We start from the raw sequence: 13,182 nt of genomic DNA on the forward strand, positions 1-13,182 counted from the left end.
GACTTTGAAGCTATCTGACTGGAATTGGCTTGGATAGACTGGCAAATTATACTTAAAGGGTTGACAATGGAGATGCAATGGCAAAGATTTAAAGACCACATGGATGAACTCCAGAAATTGCTCATCCATGTCTGGCAAAAAAAAAAACTGGGAAGGCGGCTCAACCGTGGCTAATGAGGGAAGTCGAGGATAGTGTTAAAGCCAAGGAAGAGGTATATAAATTGATCAGAAGAAGCGGCAAACCAGAGGACTGGGAGAAATTTAGAACTCAACAGAGGAGGACAAAGGGGTTAATTAAGAGGGGGATAAAAGAGCATGAAAGAAAGCTTGCGGGAAATATAAAAAACGACTGTAAAAGTTTCTATTTGTATGTAAAAAGGAAAAGATTAGTGAAGCCGAATGTAGTCAGAGACAAGTGAATTTATAATGGGAAATAAGGAAATGGCAGAATAATTAAATGAGTACTTTGGTTCTGTCTTCACTAAGGAAGACACAAACAATCTCCCGGAAATACTAGGGGACCTAGGATCTAGTGGGAGGAAGGAACTGAAGGGAATCCACATTAGTCAGAAAAGTGTGTTAGATAAGCTGTTGGAAAGCAGATGAATCCCCAGGGCCAGATGGTCTGCATCCCAGAGTACTCAAGGAGGTGGCACTAGAAATCGTGGATGCATTGGTGATCATTTTCCAATATTCTCTTGACTATGGATTAGTTCCTGTGGACTGGAGGGTAGCCAATGTAACTCCACTTTTTAAGAAAGGAGGGAGAGGGAAAACAGCGAATTATAGACCAGTTAGCCTTACATCGGTAGTGGGATAGATGCCTGAGTCGATTATTAAAGATGTTATAGCAGCGCATTTGGAAAGCAGTGACCGGATCATGACAGAAGCAAGGCAGATGCAGTATAATGTGGATAAATGTGAGGTTATCCATTTTGGTGGCAAGGAGAAGGCAGATTATTTTCTGAATGGTGTCACATTAGGAGAATGGAAGGTGCAACGAGACCTGGGTGTGCTTGTACATCAGTCACTGAAAGTAAGCATGCAGGTACAGCAGGCAATGAAGAAAGCCAATGGCATGTTAGCCTTCATTGCGAGAGGATTTGAGTTTAGGAACAAGGAGGTCCTACTGCAGTTGTACAGGGCTCTGGTGAGACCGCACCTGGAGTATTGTGTGCAATTTTGGTCTCCTAATTTGAGGAAGGACATTATTGCTATTGAGCGAGTGCAGCGTAGGATCACCAAGTCAATTCCCAGGATGGCGGGACTGACGTATGATGAAAGAACGGATCGACTGGGCTTATATTCACTGGAATTTAGAAGGATGAGAGGGAATCTTTTAGATTGTCGTGGGGGGAGAAAACTGGAAGAGAGGTGAGGCAAGACAAAGCATGGCAAGTGATAGGTGGATACAAGTGAAGGGATGCATTGCCAATTAAAAAACTCCCCTCACCTGTATCCAGACTTTGTCTTACCCCTTCTCTCCTCCAGTTTTCTTCCCTCACCCCCCCACATCTCCAGTTCTTTGTATCTCTGTACTTGTATACAGGCCGCTGACTATTAGAAGAACAAATCGTAGGATAATCTCTATTATGAGTGTTTGAAAACAGGAATAAGGAAATCTTAGTGCAATTGTACCTGACTGGTGAGACTGCTCTGTTTTCAGTTTTGGTTTCCTTACTTAAGGAAGGATGTAGCTATAAATCAAGGGAATGCAGGGAAGATTTACTAGACTGGTTCCAGGGAATATGGATTTGCTGTATGAGGAGAGATAGAGTTTAGAAGAATGAAAAGAGATTTCAACAAAACATTTGAAAAGGTATATCAGTCTAGATTCAGAGAGGATGCTTTCCCTGATTGTGTCTAGGACCAAGGGACAGTTAAAAAATAAGTGTTTTTTTTGGCCTGAGGAGGAAACATTTCTTCATCAGAGGGCAGAAAATCATTGTAACTTGCTATTCCAGATGGCCGCTGAGGCTCCGTTGTGTTCATTCACTACAGAGATTGTAAGATTTCTGGAGATTAAGGGAAGCAAGGGATTTTGGCAGTGCTGGGAAATGACACTGAGATATATCAGCCATGATCTTGATGAATGTTGGAGCAGGCTTAGGTTCTGATGGTATTAATAGATTCCATCATTTTTCTAACTGAAGCCTTGCTGCATCTTCTTCATGACCCCCACTACCACCCAGCTTTGTATCACAACAGACTGAATGTATTCCAATGGTCATCTACTTCACTATTATGGCCATTGTTAATAATACATTAAAGTACGGAGTTTACAGCAAAGCAACCACGTGTTTAAAGTGAAGGCCACTATAACTGCCTATCATCAGAAAGGAGTTACAGGATTATTTCATTATTTCACGTTCAAAATGAAGTTTTGGCTACAATGGCAGGGAAACTGGCTACAGTGGCAGGGAAAGTGCACCTGAAAATACAGCGATAATATCTAAGTTTGTTTGTTCAATATTCTTCCAAGTGTTTTATCCCATTCCTTTGTCCACTATCTTAAGCAGTGTTGCACGACATAATAGTTCTGTTCAAATAACAGCAAACAAATGTTGTATGTTTTATGTAATAATCTCTCAGAGCAAGTGCAGGATCATCTGTTACAGGCTCCAGCGACACAGAGGTGCAGCAAACAATCTCAGTCCATTAGGAGAATTTCACACTTGTTCAGAAGTAAAATTCAGCTTTCTTTTAATTCCATTCTATTCACACATTGACAACTTAGATACTCTTTCACGATGGGACGTCAGGACGGACAAATAATCTAATTTTCAGTGACTGCATGCTCTTTCATCTTAAAGCATTTGTTGAACTCGGCAGTGTTTAATTATTAAATCCTAAGCATCGCAGTGGAATCTGTCTGCTTTTGATGGCTCCTGAATTCAGGCCTGCTGACAGGAAATGTTTAATCCATTGCTTATTTTAAGTAAGATATGACAAGTGCTGCATGCTAATTTTTCTCCAGTGCTATGCTCTTCAAATGATGCCACAAAGTTTCCATTTACCAGTCTCTGGTCTAATCAACTTCAACTTTTCAAAATGTCCAGTAAAAAGAAATCAAAAGTCATGATTTGATCATTCAAACCAACAAAATAATTTAAACTACATATAAATTATACAGTTTTACTGCTCCGTGCCAGATCTAACAAAAGTGATCACACAGTGCGCCTTAATTGATTTATGAAAGGGCAAAAATTGTTTTACAAAGCAAGTGACTGCAGTGATTTCATCATAAAGTCATCATGTCAGCTGAGGAAAGATTTCATTTAAACACTACACTTTTATGAGTTACAAAAATGTTCTGTGTCAGGGGCACTAGACTTCAGTTGTAAAATATGCAGAGGTGAACAGTGGAAATGTAATAGTTATGCAACGGTGCATCAGAAAGGCAAAGTATTACTGTTTTACAGCAGATTCCAAAAACCTAATAAATATATGCAAAGCTTTAACAAATATGTGAATTATATATCTGTGTAAATTTAAACTTCCACTTCCCTCCCAATATTCCCAATTTAGGATGTACTTGAATGACTGGATATTGATCCAGTCATGTATTTACCCTCTCTTACTGATCAGTCTTTATTGTTGGCAATAAAACCACAGATGTTTTCTTCATACAAGCTGTTGTCAAATTCCTCAGCAAAAATCAAGATCTTCCCTCTTCCTACATTCATTTCTATATAAACTTCTCCCTCCAAAGCACCTTTACTGACCCAGTTATTCTATTCTTCACGCCTCCCTATTTCTACATTAATGATTCCATTACATATTGACAGAAAAGGTTTCTCCCAGTGCTCTTTGCCACATAGCTCAGCGGGTCAGGCAGCATCTCTGGAGAACGTCACCTATCCATGTTCTCTAGAGGTTATGCCTGATCCGCTGAGTTACTCCAGCACTGCGTGTCTTTTTTTGTAAAGCAGCATCTGCATTTCCTTGTGTCTACATATTTGCTACATCTATAGGTCAGAGCATCCCATGGTTATGATATTACCATTACTTGAGGAATAGAGAAATATGGCCACATCTTCCTCTTGTCTATTTGGGAGGTACATTTAACTGGAATTGTTCTTAAATTTTTCTTACAAAATTGTAAATCATGTTAAATACAAGGGCGCAGTATTGTTGGCATGGATTTGTGAAGGAAATTGCTATCTGACTTGAATAGAGTTTTTGTGAAGGTAACAAAGATTTGAGAGCAAATTTTATCTCATCTACCTGGATGTTAGCAACATCTATGATTAAGTCCCACATGGCAAACTGGTTGAAAGAGAAAAGCACAAAGAATCAGAGGAAAAGTAGTATGTTGGATTAAAAAACACACTGGCTGAGTGGTATGAAACAGTCAAAATGGCAGTAATTGACAGGTATTCCAATGACTGGAAGTCTGTTTGCAATTGAGCTTTGCCGTGCTCATTTGTAGTTCCCTTTGTTATCAATAATTTACATTTGAATGTACACAATACACAATACAATTTATTTGTCACTTGAACCTCATAGAGGCTCAAATGAAATGTTGTTTCTACAGTCATACACACAAGAAAAAAAAGACCCAAGACACAGCACAATTTACACAGACATCCATCACAGCGCATCTCCTCCTCGCTGTGATGGAAGGCAAAAAAACTTATCTCTCCCCTGCACTCCCCATTCCCCTACCGATGTCAGAGTCAAAGCCCCCGGCGGGCGATTGCAATTGTCCCGCGGCCATTAACGCCGTGCCGGGCGATGCAAGGCCGCGCTCCAGGTCTTGTTGTTGGAGCCCCCGGCGGGCGCTAGCAAAGTCCCGCAGCCGTTGAAGCCGCGCCGGGCGATCATGTAAGGCCCCACTCCAGGTACTCTTCGACCCCGCGACTCGGGCGGGAGAAGTCATCGTTGCGGAAGCCCCGAAAAGCGGTCTCCCAGCAGGGACCCGCGGGCTCCCGGTGTCACCGTCCACCAGACCTGCGGTTGGAGCCTCCGAATCCCCGGGGTCGGGTCGCAGCAGCTCGCCACCACCGCTCCACCCGCTCCGAACCCGGCCAGCTCCACTATGGTGAGTAAGTCCGCAGCTCCGCGACTGGAGCCCCAGGTCGCTCTTGCTGGAGGCCGCTCCACGTTGCAGCCCCAACGACAACGGAGACCCGACAGGGAAAAGGTCGGGTTTTCCGTGCAGGGGAAAGATTTTAAAAGTTCCCCCCCCACACACACACACACACATACCCCATCAAAAAATAAATAAAAACTACATTAAAACGGGACAAAAAATAACAAAAAGACAGACGGACTGCAGAGGCTGCTGCGATGTGAGTCGCGCCGCCCACCGGACAATCACAGGACCAATGATTAAGAAATTAGTGGAAGATACAACTGATGATTCAATGATAATGAGAAAAAAAGCTGTACTCTACAGAAAGATGTACTGTAATTCAACTTGTCAGGTGAACAGAAAAATTGTAATGGAACATATCCAAACAAATGTGAGGTAATGGATTTAAGGAGGCCAAGCAAGACACAGGAATACATGGTAAGTATAAGGGAATAGTGGGACCCTGGAGTGCATATTCACTGATCAATGAAGAAGTAGGGAGTTAAACAAGATCATAGACCCACGACGCAGAAACAGGCCCCTTGGCCTACCATTATCAAACAGTATCAGGTCAGGCAGTATCTCTGGAGAACATGGATGGGCAATGTTTTGGGTCAGGACCCTTCTTCAGACAGATTGTAGCAGGGTTGAGAAAGCTGGAAGAAAGCTTCTCAACCAAATGTTTTGAGAGTACCCATACTCCTCGGGCAACGGGTATCGTTTTCTATCTCTCTATGACTGACGTGGTCAGATTGTAATCCCAAACCTGGGATTTATAACGTCACATTGTACAAGAAAGAACAGCATTTACTCATTTTACCGCAGTGCCAATGTCAAATATCAATGAGCTTTGTAATGTTGATATGTTCAACCAAGACGTTTGGAAACTTTATAAAGTAGCAAGTTGTGACTATATAGTGTATATATATATATACACAAAATATATATACTCTGTATATACACATATGCAGCACTTTGATTAATGAAAAGTTAATAATTCAGTCAAAGTACAAAACACAGGATACTTACAGTGGCTTTTGTCTGAGCAGCATATTCTATCTCCATTTTATTGAGTCGTGCATTGGTATCATTGAGCAATTCCTGAATATTCTCTGTGTGTTTCTTCTGCAGCTGAAATTTCTCTTGCTCCAGTTCTGCCACAACGTTGTGTAACTACATTTAAATAATGAAAGATATATTTTTTTACATTTGTTCCCTGGACGGTTAGTCTCTGGAAGTGGACATTAGGTGAATCTGGCGTTATATTCAGCAGCAAATCCAAGGAGCTTTTGTTTTGTCAAGGTCCCCAACAACATTTGACAGATAAACTAACCTTTAATCACCCGAGGACAGACGTGACCACACAGACATAGAAACATAGAAAATAGGTGCAGGAGTAGGCCATTCGGCCCTTCGAGCCTGCACCGCCATTCAATATGATCATGGCTGATCATCCAACTCAGTATCCTGTACCTGCCTTCTCTCCATACCCCCTGATCCCTTTAGCCACAAGGGTCACATCTAACTCCCTCTTAAATATAGCCAATGAACTGGCCTCAACTACCTTCTGTGGCAGAGAGTTCCAGAGAGATCTCAACATGTCAAAGACATGCCAACAACATAATAAAGTGATTATGTTACAAGTGATGAGTGTTTTAATCCCAGTGGCAGGTGCAGGTGAATGTCCAAGTTCACCTGCACCCCATGAATATCTTCCCTGAGTTATCAATGTTGCACTAGCATCTCCATCAGCAATTTCAATGCAAACAACATTTTAAATATTATAATGCCTCCTTCACAAGTATTACATTGTTCCAAACCTGAAGGAAGCTGTGTAAGTGTATGTAAGTAAGGTTTAGAAAGACCCATGTGATGCGTGTAGTAATACATTTTCCTTCTTCTTCTAGTTGATGGGTAGAAATTCTGGAAATTCTTCCAAAATGTTTTGGATCACAAGGGAAAATGTTTGCAAGGTAATCTGTCCACATTTAGGGCAATGAGTCTCAGCAAACATGAAAATGATGAGACAAGTCACAGTAGGTAAAGAAATATAATATCTCTTTTTTTTTAATGACATACTCTCCCCCACTCAATATTAGGTTATTCAATAGCCTGTCGACCATATTCTATCCTCAGCCAAGTGCCACGTACCCATCAATTGAGGTCTTACAGTCTCAACACCTACGACTTAAAATTTTCATCACAGGATACCCCAAATAATCCGGTGGGATGAAGTAGTTTTATAGACATGATTAGATAAAGCACAGTTAACATTTCTCTTAATGTTTAGATATATCAAATATGAACTCACCAGATATCCTAAACACCGTAAAACCAAATGTGGTTAAAAATGACCATGACCTCCAACTTGTTACTTGCTTTTCACACCATCAATGTCCCTTGCCTCTCATCCATCCACTAACCACACTCCAGGTGTGGGACCAGCATTCTGGCAGGCAGGTTTGCCACTGCTACACGGGTGGTTTTAAACTGAATAAGGGGGGTGGGGTGTCGAATGGGCTAGTGGAGGATGGAGTTAAAGGGAAAGGGTTTCTTAAATGTGTGAGCGTAGAGACAGAGGGGTGTAAAATGAGGGTAGAAGCAATAGGTAGCAAGGTGAAAAGTAAAAGTGGCAGGCCGGAAAATCCAGGGCAAAAATCAAAAAGGGCCACTTTTCAACAAAATTGTATAAGGGGTAAGAGTGTTGTAAAAACAAGCCTGAAGGCTTTGTGTCTCAATGCAAGGAGCATTCGTAATAAGGTGGATGAGTTGAATGTGCAGATAGCTATTAATGACTATGATATAGTTGGGATCACGGAGACATGGCTCCAGGGTGACCAAGGCTGGGAGCTGAACATCCAGGGATATTCAATATTCAGGAGGGATAGAGAGAAAGGAAAAGGAGGTGGGGTAGCGTTGCTGATTAGAGAGGAGATTAACGCAATGGAAAGGAAGGACATTAGTTTGCAGGATGTGGAATCGGTATGGGTAGAGCTGCGAAACACTAAGGGGCAGAAAACGCTGGTGGGTGTTGTGTACAGGCCACCTAACAGTAGTAGTGAAGTTGGAGATGGTATCAAACAGGAAATTAGAAATGCGTGCGACAAAGGCAAAACCGTTATAATGGGTGACTTCAATCTACATATAGATTGGGTGAATCAAATTGGCAGGGGTGCTGAGGAAGAGGATTTTTTGGAATGTATGCGGGATAGTTATCTAAATCAACATGTAGAGGAACCAACGAGAGAGCAGGCTATTTTAGACTGGGTATTGAGTAATGAGGAAGGGTTAGTTAGCAGTCTTGTTGTACGTGCCCCCTTGGGCAAGAGTGACCATAATATGGTTGAGTTCTTCATTAGGATGGAGAGTGACATTGTTAATTCAGAAACAATGGTTCTGAACTTAAAGAAAGGTAACTTTGAGGGTATGAGACGTGAATTGGCCAAGATTGACTGGCAATTAATTCTAAAAGGGTTGACGGTGGATATGCAATGGAAGACATTTAAAGACTGCATGGATGAACTACAAAAATTGTTCATCCCAGTTTGGCAAAAGAATAAATCAGGGAAGGTAGTGCATCCGTGGATAACAAGGGAAATCAGGGATAGTATCAAAGCGAAGGATGATGCGTACAAATTAGCCAGAAAAAGCAGCATACCGGAGGACTGGGAGAAATTCAGAGACCAGCAGAGGAGGACAAAGGGCTTAATTAGGAAAGGAAAAATAGATTATGAAAGAAAACTGGCAGGGAACATAAAAACTGACTGCAAAAGTTTTTATAGATATGTGAAAAGAAAGAGATTAGTTAAAACAAATGTAGGTCCCTTGCAGTCAGAAACAGGTGAGTTGATCATGGGGAACAAGGATATGGCGGACCAATTGAATAACTACTTTGGTTCCGTCTTCACTAAGGAAGACATAAATAATCTGCCGGAAATAGCAGGGGACCGCGGGTCAAAGGAGTTGGAGGAATTGAGTGAAATCCAGGTTAGCCGGGAAGTGGTGTTGGGTAAATTAAATGGATTAAAGGCCGATAAATCCCCAGGGCCAGATAGGCTGCATCCCAGAGTACTTAAGGAAGTAGCTCCAGAAATAGTGGATGCATTAGTAATAATCTTTCAAAACTCTTTAGATTCTGGAGTAGTTCCTGAGGATTGGCGGGTAGCAAACGTAACCACACTTTTTAAGAAGGGAGGGAGAGAGAAAACGGGGAATTACAGACCAGTTAGTCTAACATCGGTAGTGGGGAAACTGCTAGAGTCAGTTATTAAAGATGGGATAGCAGCACATTTGGAAAGTGGTGAAATCATTGGACAAAGTCAGCATGGATTTACAAAAGGTAAATCATGTCTGACGAATCTTATAGAATTTTTCGAGGATGTAACTAGTAGCGTGGATAGGGGAGAACCAGTGGATGTGGTGTATCTGGACTTCCAGAAGGCTTTCGACAAGGTCCCACATAAGAGATTAGTTTACAAACTTAAAGCACACGGCATTGGGGGTTCAGTATTGATGTGGATAGAGAACTGGCTGGCAAACAGGAAGCAAAGAGTAGGAGTAAACGGGTCCTTTTCACAATGGCAGGCAGTGACTAGTGGGGTACCGCAAGGCTCAGTGCTGGGACCCCAGCTATTTACAATATATATTAATGATCTGGATGAGGGAATTGAAGGCAATATCTCCAAGTTTGCGGATGACACTAAGCTGGGGGGCAGTGTTAGCTGTGAGGAGGATGCTAGGAGACTGCAAGGTGACTTGGATAGGCTGGGTGAGTGGGCAAATGTTTGGCAGATGCAGTATAATGTGGATAAATGTGAGGTTATTCATTTTGGTGGCAAAAACAGGAAAGCAGACTATTATCTAAATGGTGGCCGACTAGGAAAAGGGGAGATGCAGCGAGACCTGGGTGTCATGGTACACCAGTCATTGAAAGTGGGCATGCAGGTGCCCATAAATAAAATTTATTTTATCTTATAGAAACTTACAAAATTCTTAAGGGGTTGGACAGGCTAGATGCAGGAAGATTGCTCCCGATGTTGGGGAAGTCCAGGACAAGGGGTCACAGCTTAAGGATAAGGGGGAAATCCTTTAAAACCGAGATGAGAAGAACTTTTTTCACACAGAGAGTGGTGAATCTCTGGAACTCCCTGCCACAGAGGGTAGTCGAGGCCAGTTCATTGGCTATATTTAAGAGGGAGTTAGATGTGGCCCTTGTGGCTAAGGGGATCAGAGGGTATGGAGAGAAGGCAGGTACGGGATACTGAGTTGGATGATCAGCCATGATCATATTGAATGGCGGTGCAGGCTCGAAGGGCCGAATGGCCTACTCCTGCACCTAATTTCTATGTTTCTATGTTTCTATGTTTCCACATCCCACAATCCCCACCACACCACGGAAACAGGAACTCCATCTATATAGTGTCACAATATTTTTTTTAAATGACATAATTTAAATAATGCATTTAGAACAATGCATATAAAGCAATCCACGTATTCAGATAGACACAAAATGCTGGAGTAACTCAGCGGGACAGGCAGCATCTCTGGAGAGAAGGAATGGGTGACGTTTCGGGTCGTGACCCTTCGTCAGACATATTCAGATGTTTCAAGTACCTTACCTTTCTCTCCCAATCATTTTTTAAACTATCAGCACTCTGCCCAGCCATCTTCTTCAACTCGGCAATCTGCTTCTCCTTACATTCTCGTATAACCTGTGATTCTCGAACCAAGGTCTGCACTGTCAAAATAGAAGAATAAGTAGATACAAGGACGTGCAGATGTCTGGATCCTTCTTCAGACTGATCTCACTTTCTCTAAGTTAAAGATGGAGCCATTGGAATTCACATGGACCCCAGCTATTCATTTATTTATTTATTTAATTCTTTATTTCGAACAGAATAAATGAATAAAAAGCAAGTGTGAAACAGCATACAAAAAACAAAACAAGAATATTTATAAAGTGTCATAAACAATATCTATAAATAAATGAAATCGTATGTGTCCGAAAAGGAGCAGGAAGAACCCAAAGCTTATTAATTCCCACCCCTTATTCAACTGCTTATAATTATCTTATACAAATTTAGCAGCTAGATGTACACCATATGTACACCAGCAGCTATATGTGCACCAAATTATTTACATTTATACACTAATCAAATATTTACAGCCATACAAAAAAAGAGAGAAAAAAAGAAAAATGCTTGCCTTTTTGTGGTTACTTTGAACAGTTCTTGTTCCAGGCGTACACTGATACCACCCCCCAACACTTTCTCCGCTACATCAACGTTTGCATCTGTGTTAGGTTGGTTTCATTAACTTCACCATTAACTTCTTGCCCTGAAATTCACCCACCTTTTCTTGACCTATGCTTATAGTGTCTGTGCTGCTCCTCCCTCGTTCCTGTTGCTATGATTTTACAGTACCACCTGGAGAAACCTTCTCAAGGCATCCAACTAGGTATTGCTTCTTACCTCGGGTCCAGTCCTACTACTGTTTATAACTCAGTTCCAAAAAGAGTTAGGGAAAAGATTTAGGAGAAACATATTGGCAATAAAAGCTGTTGGTACACTATATGTAGCTAGCACCCATCACTCTCTGTGTAAATAACTTGACCTGTACAGTTAGCACCCAAGATCAAGATCTAACCTGGATCACTGGCACCATAAGGCAGCAACTTTACCACTGCACCACCCAATAACAATACATAAATTGTTGTATAGTTTAGTCTAGAACTTGACTTCCAATATGTCAGGTTCAGGTGCACAAAAATATTTATAATTTGAGTTTGGTTTGAGTTCAGATTGGCTGTTGCCAGGATAGGTTCAGGTCAGGTTATTAATTTCAAAGCCAAGATGACCCCTTGCTATAACCTTTGCAATGTTTACCTCTCTTTTCCAGCATTTTATTCATTTCCTCTGCTTCCTTTTGCTTGTTCCTATAAAGTGTCTTCAGCTCGTCAATCTCGTTATTTTTCCGGTCAAGAATCTGGAAGAAGACAAAAAAAATATACAACCTGAAGATCCAGCAGAACTCAGTTTGAAAAGGATTTTCCAACTCCAATATAAGGTGTATGGAGGATATGGCAGAGATGGATTTCTGGTGCTTGATAAGGAGATGGAATAGAGCAAATAGGAAAACAGAAGAGAGTACAAAACCAGTAGGTGTAGATGTAAAATAATCTGTAGAACAATTTGGGGGGAAATTAGTGGAATTTGTTTTTGGGTGGTAAAGCCTGGATTTCACCAGCTGGAAGCAGCATGGAGTCAGAAACACTCATCATATTTTTAATTGATACCTACATATATGTAGCTGCAGAGTTATAACTTGCAGGGAAATGGTTCTAATGCTGGAAGGTGGGGTCAGATTTGTGTGGCTCCTTCAGAACTGGCATAGGCACGACAGTTCAAACAGCCTACTTCTGTGTCATAGATCTTCTATAATTCTATAGACACAAAAGCTGAAGTAACTCAGCGGGACAGGCAGTCTCTAATCAGCAACTACTGACCAAAATCTGCAACTATCTCTTTAAAGGCAATTGTTTCTATTCCGCAATTTTTTTCAATACTTACATAGACAGTTTTGATGTAAAGTGCTAATTTTTTCCATCACAATTTCATGGTATGATGTTAGGCAGTAAATGTACAAAAGTATTTTAATAACATGCAAGGCAAATGGTTTGCTGGATAATTTGAGAACAATAACGGAGATGTACGGTATTGTTCCAATTACCGGTGAAGCTGGGCTGGCAAATTGGGTCCTAAACTGCTTGGTGACAAGAGGCAGAGGGCAGTTACACACGGTTGCTTTCTTGACTGGATATATGTAAGAAGAGTATACCTTATCAATGCTAAGGTCTTTGTTGCTTGTTATAAATATGTAAATGCATGAATGAGAATCTAGGTGATGACCGAAAAAATCGTAGTCGTAGATAGCGAAGAGGGTTGTCCAATAATGCTGAAGGACATAGATCAGCTGGAGAGTTGGGGAGAGCAGTGGTGGATGGAATTTAATCTAGAGGAAATGCATTTTGGGATGTCAAATACGAATGGGACACATACAATAAATGGCAGGGACCTTGGGAGTTTTGATGTACAGGAGGGCCTTGG

General features: G+C 41.4%; 1 protein-coding gene across 6 annotated transcripts in view; it reads right to left on the minus strand.

Moving 5' to 3' along the window:
* The window catches only part of cep112 (centrosomal protein 112), a 320,895-nt gene that overhangs the window by 187,056 nt on the left and 120,657 nt on the right, over positions 1-13,182 (minus strand). For all 6 annotated transcript variants that reach the window (XM_033044129.1, XM_033044127.1, XM_033044128.1 and 3 more), the window contains 3 exons: positions 11,962-12,061; positions 10,696-10,814; positions 6,107-6,250 (listed from right to left, as the gene is read on the minus strand). In XM_033044129.1, coding sequence (XP_032900020.1) covers positions 6,107-6,250; positions 10,696-10,814; positions 11,962-12,061 — 363 coding nt within the window. The remainder of the gene's footprint in view (positions 1-6,106; positions 6,251-10,695; positions 10,815-11,961; positions 12,062-13,182) is intronic.

The sequence above is a fragment of the Amblyraja radiata genome, chromosome 26 (assembly GCF_010909765.2).
Source record: "Amblyraja radiata isolate CabotCenter1 chromosome 26, sAmbRad1.1.pri, whole genome shotgun sequence".
NCBI lineage: Eukaryota > Metazoa > Chordata > Chondrichthyes > Rajiformes > Rajidae > Amblyraja > Amblyraja radiata.